The 10,001-nt window shown below is 35.6% G+C and overlaps 1 protein-coding gene across 2 annotated transcripts in view; it reads right to left on the minus strand.

Annotated features, from left to right (window-relative positions):
* The window catches only part of LOC109066929 (membrane-associated phosphatidylinositol transfer protein 3-like), an 82,757-nt gene extending 72,762 nt beyond the window's left edge, over positions 1-9,995 (minus strand). For both annotated transcript variants that reach the window (XM_042771248.1, XM_042771246.1), the window contains exon 1: positions 9,700-9,995. In XM_042771248.1, the coding sequence (XP_042627182.1) occupies positions 9,700-9,727 (28 nt within the window). In that variant the 5' untranslated portion in view covers positions 9,728-9,995. The remainder of the gene's footprint in view (positions 1-9,699) is intronic.
* Between the last annotated feature and the right edge of the window lie 6 nt (positions 9,996-10,001).

The raw sequence follows: 10,001 nt of genomic DNA on the forward strand, positions 1-10,001 counted from the left end.
AAGTGCTGAGGTCAAGGCCATTATGATATCAGAAAGCTCCCATTGGCTCGCTGCAGTGGTTTTAAGGTTGTGTGTGTGTCTTGAAAGAGACGAGACAATAAACAAAGGCCATAAGGGCATACTTGTTGGAAAATAATATGATTCTGTGATTTCCAGGTCTAGACGTCTTTTTACTGGGGACTGGCATGAACCACTTCTCTATTAAATTCAATAAGCTTCGCTGTTTTCTTCAATAAGTGATGGTTATTATCAAACAGCTTTTTCAACCCATCTGTTTTCTGTAATAGGAATTATTATTTTTTTAACTGAAACTGGATACAATTTAACTTATACATTGTGTTCCTCCAGCCACAGGTTTGATTCTCAAGAAATGCATGAACCAATAATATGTGTACCTTGAATGCAATGTCAGTCGCTTTTAATAAAAGCATCTTCCAAATGCATAAATTTAAATCAAAAGCAAATTAAAATTGAATTGGATTAAATTGAATTGAAAGTAAAAATTATACATAATAATTAACTAAATAATTTATGTAATAATTATAAGAATTAATTAATAATATAAAGGTATATTATTTATAAATATTTTATTATAAATAATTATATATGATAATTTTATGAAAAATAATACATTTTATTATTTATGTATACACAGGCACACACACACACACACACACGTTACATACCAATAAAATATACATACATTTTATATGATTTTTATCATCCATCCAATCAAATTTAAAATAATTTAATTTTAATTTTAAATTATTCAATTTGAATCATTTATTATTTTAAAATTAATTTTAAAGGTCAATTATGATGGAGATGGAGTCATGACAGCAATATTGTATGAAATTTATGTTTTTCAACAATCAAACCGACTTCTACCTTTTCAGAGAAAAACAACAAACAGTTCTCAATCAGTTATTTTATTAAATTACTCTGAAGAATACTCTCATCCTTATCCCTGCATCACCAAAGCGCGTGCGCCTGTAGCATATGTGCCATGCGGCTTGTAAACACCTCCGTTTGGCAGCTCAAAGCAGCGCCGCACACGCTGTGAAACAGCACATATGCCACAGTTGTACAAAAAAAACACTGGTGTGAAAAATAACTTAGCATTACGAAGCAGAACTGTGATACTGAAAGCCTAAAAGACCACAAATGCAGAAGGTGATGCTGCCAGGCAATGCAAATACTGACAAAGGCTGTATTTCCAGGAAGTGCAGGCTGAAGCCATACTGTGCAATCTTTTCTGTTCTTTATGATTGTTGCTTGTCGAATCTTGGGTAAAAGCCAAAGGAGACTGTGCAACATCAATGATCTTATGACAGTGTTTCCCAACCACTGTGCCGCAGCACACTATGTGCCGTGACAGCTTGCCAGGTGTGCCGTGGAAAATTATCTAAACTTTCTATCTCTATTATATTTCATCATCATTATTATTATTATTTTAAATCAATTCTACTGGTCATATTTACCTCCATTTGTGGGTTTTTACAAATATTTAACCAATGAAAAGCATTCAAAAGAGCTTGTGACTAAACCTTGTAACACCGCTGGATACTCAAACTGTCTGCGAAACCTCAAAACTCCACCTTCCTCTATTCGGAATGAAGTGGAGCCTGGAGATAGATAGCTGCTCGTTCTCCATGCAAGACTAAATAAAGAGGTTTGAATAAGTTCAGCATTTTCTTTACTCAAGAAACACTATGTCTATAAAGGCTAATGTTTTTTTTTTCTGTGTTTGAAGAGCGTAGCTGGTCAAAAACCTGGTCAAAAAGTGTCTGATCATATATAAATCCACAATACCAACTCTGACAACGCTGTTTAATTATTAAAAAAAAAACTATTGTTTTGTTTTTACATTTCCTGAAAGTGGTAGTGGTTTTGGACATACAAGGTTTCTGTCCGACACCGACGATATGTAAATTTGCTGTTTTATCATCACCTACAACATACAGCTACCTATGTTCTTACCCGACTTAAGCTCAAGTTTCATATTAAATGTTACTACTTTTAATATCATATCCAGTTTTAATATGCAATTTGAAGCAATGCATATGCAATACAATACTGCTATATTTCAGTGCTTAGTGGTGTGCTTTGGGATTTTTTTACCTATCAAACATTTTTTGCCGTGGCTAAAAAAAGGATAGGAAACACTGTCTTAAGGACTCTGGATGTGATTCTGGATGTGATACAGCTGCTTATACTGCAAAAGATGGCATACAATGGTAAGTGTCAAATCATAGCAGCAAAGGAGGATACAGTGGGCAAACCTCATGTAGGGTCACAACATCAAGAGAGGATTGAGAGTAAACTACAAGGAACAGAGCCACTTGACTGGGTTACTCAAGAGCCGCCTCCTCCTTCTGTCAATGTGCAACTGAGGACTGAAGGAGGGGATGCTGTAAATGCATGGGGCATGAGCACAGAAAACGCGCTTGGATTCACGTTAATTGTGCCTTTACATAACCGAGGAAATGCAAACACAAAATCAAGATGTTCTGTTAAGAAGACAGCTCTGTCATAACGCTTCCGAGTTGTGATCAGTTTTTGGCATCTTGTCTCTACTAAGGTAAAGCTGTTCAACCAAGCACATCTGCTTGTAGCTCTGAAAGGAAGTGTTTGTACGACATGGCGTGTGTAAAGGTTCCCTGTGAAATGACAGAGATAATGATTCATTAGAAAGTACAGTCATCATTATCATATTTTTATGATCATGTTATATAACATGAAAGCATGCTGAATACCAACATGCTCTTTGGTTTACGCCCTCTTTTGAACCACAAAAAAGTACTGAACGATGAATAAAACTACTGAAGGCACTTCACCAAACCAGACGAAAAAACCTACTGAACAACAAATAAAAGGTTAGCCTACATTGTTTAATCATTTTTTGTTTACTATTTACACAATATATAAACTATATGCTTTCTATGTTGAAAAAAAATTCCAAAATATTTTAATAATAAAAATTTATATCTTTTGCCTTTTTCATAATTATAATGACCTATATTAGCCTTTTTCAGACTATATAAAGAGAATTATTCCACTCAAACTTCATTGTTATTTTTGCATGAATAATATTTTTTTTATTTTTATATTTAACCATTAAATATTCCTATACTGAAAAACTGCTATTATAACTTGCCACCAGAAGCAGCGCAGTTCAAGAACTAATTGATGAAGACATTTATTTAAAGCAGATGTTTTTTAAAGAACCGTCTGTCCACTACAACAAAACTCATCTAGTTAAAATGTTCATATGCTGTAGATTAATGTTTTATTCTATCTAGTTAAAATATCCATCTATATCATATCTAGTTAAAATATCCATCTATAGCCCCTGGTTAATGGATCCAAGTAATACTATAGTCTCCCATCTCATAGAATCATTAAATCAAAATTACAATGAAAAATACCTGAACTTCCTGTAAACAGACACAAAAGCCAAACTGCAGCACTACAGATGGTCATTAAAGGTTGTCATTCTCTTGTTCTCTCACAGGACCACAGGGTAGCAGTGAGTCTGTCTGCACCTCTCGTGCAAAGCTATTTTTAGCACCGTGCTCTACCCAAATCATTGTGCAAGTTCGCTAGAACACAATCATTATGGAAGGAACCTGAAATCTGCCTTGAATTGTTCAGCTTGTAATGAGGTGTCAAGTAGCTTTTAAGCATGTTATTCACAGCTAAGAGCATGAGAAAAATGGGACAGAGACATTTCGATTTTCTCATTTCAGAAAAGAAAAAGACCAGATTTTCCCAGAAAGCAGGAGGGCTTAAAGGGTTCATATGACGTTGCTAAAAAGAACATTATTTTGTGTATTTGGTGTAATGCAATGTGTTTATGTGGTTTAAGGTCCAAAAAACACATTATTTTCCACATAATGTACATTATTGTTGCTCCTCTATGCCCTGCCTTTCTGAAATGCGTTGATTTTTACAAAGCTCATAGTTCTGAAAAGCGAGGTGTATGCTGAACCCCCACCCAACAAATTCATTCCCACAGGACCAAGTGAGACATCATGTGATGGAAATGTTACGCCCCTCACCATACTGTGATGGCGTGTGTCCTGGCACAACAAAAAAAAAAACAATAAAACCCATTATAAATGAGGCATTTATTGCATCCAGTGGGGACATAATTACTGATTATAATGGCTTACATTGTCTTTTTACATGTTGCGTTGCATATCGCACTGCATAAACATAAAACCATGTCTGCATTTGTGATTGGAGAAACGGCAAACAAGCGCTACTCTACACTGCTCAAAACTTGCGTTTGAATCATCAGTGGCAAATTCTTTAAATATGAAAACATACTTACATTTTCCTCTGTAAAATGTGCTGCACACATCTGAATATTTGGGTTGGACTGTTCTGGAACAGTGTTGTAAATACAACTTAACCACTGATTTCTAGATGTGTCCTCTTTTGGAAGGCCAAAAAAAGTTTCGCTTTCATAACGGAACACACAGTGTCTCCACAACATGGCAGCTGCAGCAACAGTGAGAATAAAAGTTACACCTTCTTTCTTTGCGTGAACATTTGGCCGGTGTCATGCTAATCTTCCCACATCGTGACGTAGACATGTGGAGCCATGCTAGAATGAGCCGTTTTAGGTAGGCGTAGTTGAGTCTTAACTTTTAGAAAGAATATCTCTTTGGATTTGAGACTTTAGTCTTTGCAACTTTACAGATCTTCTTTATGCACCAAGAGCTTGTAACACTCCAAAGAGAAAGGAAAATTTGAAATTGCATCATATAACCCCTTTAATGTTTCTACTTGTTAATACACATATTCTGGAATGCTTCAGATCTATCATATGACTGACCCACCCTTACAAACCTGCCATCACATGCCATAGTTTCACAACTCCCAGTGAAGGGAACAAGCGAACAATGATCTAACCACAAAACCAATTTCACTAACCAACGTTTGCACTACAAATCGTCATGTTAATATTCTTTATTAGTGACCTTATCACTCATACTAAGGCTCACGAATATCAACATGCATCTACCCCTCAGTATCAAACTTAAGAGTCCAATTTATATGAATGATATAAATAATTCCTCAAACCACAGAGCTTGTTGAGGAGAGGTGTGCTATTACTTTTCAAACCAATAAGACCTACAAATGTTTTAGGCAAAATATAAAAAAAACAACAAACTTATACAGACCGAGCCTTAGTTTTACACAACAAAGGCAAGTACAACAAAGTCCAGCGCATTTTCTTCATAAAATGTCTATATTAAACCATAAATATGAATATTATTACATTCCTATATTTTCATTTCTTACTTTTTTACTTTACCATGTTTATTTTACAACAGTGCCATCATATGCACTCTCATTCAAAAGTCTGGGTCTTTTATGCTCACCATGTCTGCATTTATTTGAGCAAAATAAGAACAGTAATATTGTGAAAAAGTATTACAATTTAAAATAACTGTTTTATAAATATATTTTAAAGTGTAATCTATTCCTGTGATGGCAAAGCTGAATTTTCAGCAGCCATTACTGATTCCGATTTGGTGCTCAAGACACATTTCTTATTATTATTTATCAATGTTGAAAAGTTATGTGCTGCTTAATATTTTTGTGGAAGCAGTGATACATTTTTTACGTTTCTTTAATGAATAGAAAGTTAAAAATAATATAAATCTTTTGTATCATTATAAATGTCTTAACTGTCATTTTTAATTAATTTAATGCATCCTTGCTGAATTTTTTTTTATTCTTAAAAAATAGGTAGTGTATAGTACAGCATAATATAGAATATAGTGCAGTAGAGTACAGCAGAACAACTCTATACCATTTATCTGTATTTAAGATAAAGTGTGATGTTGTAAGACCTTCATCTGTCCCTTGCAGATCTGAAGGAAACTACATGAGCAGCATCTAAAATACCTGAATAGCAAATAAAATAGTAAAATAAGAGATTCAAGCTAAAGAATTTAAATACATTTATAGTGCAAATTTTCATGTCACACACACACACACACTACTCCAGGTGGTCTCACGGTTTGAGAGCTACTGATCTAGAAGATGCTATCTATTATGCTTGGCTTAGTTACATAAATTCATGAGTTTTCATCAAGTAGAAACGTCCTTGATGCTTTTAACAGGAATAACAGTCATTTCTCACTATACTGCGTGGGGTGCAGCAAATGCTGAATTATGGGTTTGAGAATAAAAATAGAATTTCATTTTCTCAGTGACAAAACCAAGCAAGAAACAAAATAAACGTGACACAAAGTAAATGCAATGCTATTGACTGAAATGCCATTACACAGATATAGTGTTGCAATGCCTTCAGTCAAAACCACATAAAAAACAACAACAAATCAGCACAAAACAAAACGGAAAAAAAAAACCTTGACAAAACAGGAGATGAAATGTGTCTTATTTGAATGTACATCACAAGGACGCCACAGGAAAGCACATTGACTGAGGTGCACGTTAATTGGTTTGGCAAAAACAAGCCAACTTTGCAATTCAATCTTGCTACTGTGAAAAACACAATCAGTATTCCTTATTGTTATTCTCAACCAAAGCCAAGCAAACAAGTTTTTGAGAATTGACAGAAATACTATTGTTTATCTGCCACTAAAAGGTGACTTGAATGGCTAAGATTAAATATATCACTGGAGCACTGACTATGACCTCTATATGTACATGTAACATGTAACTGTATATTACTAGAGCTATTCTGGAGAAATGATGTGAATAAACATCTACCATCACACCTGAAAGTGTATTTCGAACCAATTCAACAGAGACTTTCACCAGCCTAAGCATGCCAATATATGAATTCCTATTCACATTACTAAGTGATTCATTCTTAGACCTCTTTTTCCAGAGCACCTTCTTTTTTCCAAGAAAGGCAACGCAAATGAATTGCGCACACAAGGAAATAAATGTTGTGCAATGGGAAATCGCACCCCTTTGAAGCTTTGAGTTCATGCAGAGCTGGACTTACAGACAAACACAACATGATGGTTTGACTCACTGAAACCGCTCTGAATTCAGGTTGGTGCAGTATGATGCAGTCTGGGGCTCATCTGCTGAGGGAATATAGACTGTGAAAGCAATAAACAGCGGCTCCTGTGCCTGGGACTTACAAATAACAGAATAAATGCTAATATTCATTGAGTGGTCTATACCCTAATATAGAAAGAATGAGCATCAACTACAAAATTTATAGTAGGAGTATACAATTACTGTTGGAAATGGTCCAACCTCCAAATTTTCTTCCCAATAGGGAAGGTTTGAACATTCAAACATGCCAAGATAAAATAGGAAATTTTATCTTGGCTAGAAAATTAAAAAAGCAATGTGCATTTCAGGAAAATATTATGCAAATAATATTTTCTAAGTCAAAGTCTGATCAATTGGAGAAACTAGATGACACAAAAGGCGTCTCTACGTCGTGCCGTTGCCATGACATTCAGCAGATTTTCTGTCCGCTATGCATGAGAATAAGCAATCGGCTGAACTCATTCACTGTTTCTTACATTAAGATTCCAGTATATACTTTAGGAGAAGCTTTATATATATGTTGTGTCTATCTGTGGATTGAAAGAAATTAAAGATTTGGATGGTAACTGGTGACCTTTGCTCTACAGATTAACTGATTTATTTGTTACTGAGTTTTGACTTTGGATAATAACAAATATGAATATAAAAATTTTGAGAAATACATGAAAAAATAATCTGGGACCAAACAGGCATGCATGAAGAATCCTTGCTATTTAAACGAAGCCATCGAATACTGTTTGCAGATGAGCTGCCAATTCTGTTCATGTAAAAGAGCTAATTTTGCTCCACTGATGACATATCTGTACAAGTTCTGCTTGTTCAATACAGTGAGCTGTTTGATGTAATGCTGATATGATGTTCAACCATCCCACCATCCTATCCTCAACAACACTGATTCACCAAATAGGAATCTGATAATCATCATGATAAATTACATAACCAAACCAAAGGTCTGCAGGATTACACATTTCCACATACAAAATCAAATACTGACTTCCTTCATGACAGAGAGAAGAGAACTTCTTGGCTGATATGGAAAAAAGCCAAAAGGAGAAATTAAAAATGCCTATGGCGCCTTATTAAAAGTCTGCAGTCGTTACCGCTGTCCAACGTATGGAAACTGTTATACTTACATGAAATACAACATTGGTGACATGCTGTCACAACAATAACCCAGAGAGCTTCATAGAGCTTAACATTCAAAACCCAGATCACACGTGCTGTAAGCTTAATTTCATAGCAAACCACTTAAAACTAAAGAAAATGCTCATGATCGTAAGCTACAAACATACTGACAGCCATAAACAGATTAAACTGTATCTACGCATGCTGAGAAGTTCAGTGCAGACGCTCAGCCCTCAGCCATTCAATCATATCATTGTCAAACTGGATATACATCTCGAAGAGAGACCATCAGCTCTCCTTTTCTTCCATCAGACCAAAAAAAGAAACTTCTGATACAATTAATGTCACTGGTCAATTCACCTTTAAGTAAAATCAGAATAAGGAGTGCATACGACACAGGATGCACACAGGGACAAGGCAAAACATCTCCAAATCACCTTTCATGCAGAACATGCATTAGGAGTCGCTTATGGGTTTTTGAAGACCACATTTTGTCTCATTGTTAGTGTTTGAAATTCACAATTTATACTGTTTATTAAAATTAAAGCATACTGGTGGAGAAAAAAAGCTGACCAATGGATCATCACTCTCCAGCTGGGCTCAAATTAAATTATGTCAAAGATGAATCAAATGTACAGTCATAATATACCACCATCTGGAAGAAACAAACATTCAGATGCAATTTATAGCTAGAATTATTAATCAGAACAATGGCTATGTATAAATTTCCTTAAGTTTATTTCTTGATTTTTACAATACATTATTTAGTGGGGGTCCATAAAGTTACTGCAGGGGGTCTATGGACTGAAATATGAAACAAAATGGATCAAAAAAGTATTTCACCATTTCTTTTAATTCTTATTATTATTTGGTTAAAAACAATGTTAGCCTGAATGCACTGTAAGTCACTTAAACAAGGAAAATATTTTCTGCATCAATTTTATTAACAACAATGATGTAAATAACCATAAATATTATTTATTATTTATTGATTTATAGTCTTATTATTTTATCAAAAAAAAAACTGATTCTTGATATCAGTTATTGGACATTTGTTTAATCTCTGGGTCAAATCAGCCATTAGAATACAATATAGACCGATCTCTAAAAGTTATACAGCGTTAATCATATCGTAATATTTTTGTATTAGCAGTCCCTTGCCTGCGAGTCTGTGTAGGGGATCCCTGGGTCAGATATGGATGAAAACTCCTGTAAAGAGAACATGTTAAGGTGACGCAAAAGCCAACGTATGAACTGTCTGTCAAAACCAAGTGAGCAGGACTGCATTTGGGGCGTCTTAAGCATTGGAATGCGCCCATGACGCCCCAAAACGCTGTCCAGGGAGGCAGCTCACTAGGTTTTGAGACACAACCCTGGTTCATCACGCATTCCAACAGATTGACGCGGAAAGTGAAGGCAGCAAACTGCCCGTCTACTCTGTCTGCTTTGATCCCGCAGCTTGCACGTCAATTCCGGAAATGTCATATCACATACAGATAACACACAGACATCTCTCCTTACCTTTCCCTCTGATCTCTTTAGCCATCATGCGTCTTTGCAGTTAGTTTGGACAGTGCGCACGTCTCTTTTCTCTGTCCTTGTCTGCGCGCGGGAGAAGCGATTTCAAGTCTATGCGCGATTCATGTTTGAAGCTTCCGTGGAAATGACATGCAAAGGTGGGAGTATCCATGAACGCTGAGAGATCCTTGTGTTGAAGTCAGGCGGACTTGGGGCTGTTTGTATGTGTGCAGACTTTGCTGCTGTCCTCCTCTCCTCCTGTTGAGCTTGAGGTGTGATGCTCGACTGCCTCCAGTGGTTCTGCG

The sequence above is a fragment of the Cyprinus carpio genome, chromosome A15 (assembly GCF_018340385.1).
Source record: "Cyprinus carpio isolate SPL01 chromosome A15, ASM1834038v1, whole genome shotgun sequence".
Lineage (NCBI taxonomy): Eukaryota > Metazoa > Chordata > Actinopteri > Cypriniformes > Cyprinidae > Cyprinus > Cyprinus carpio.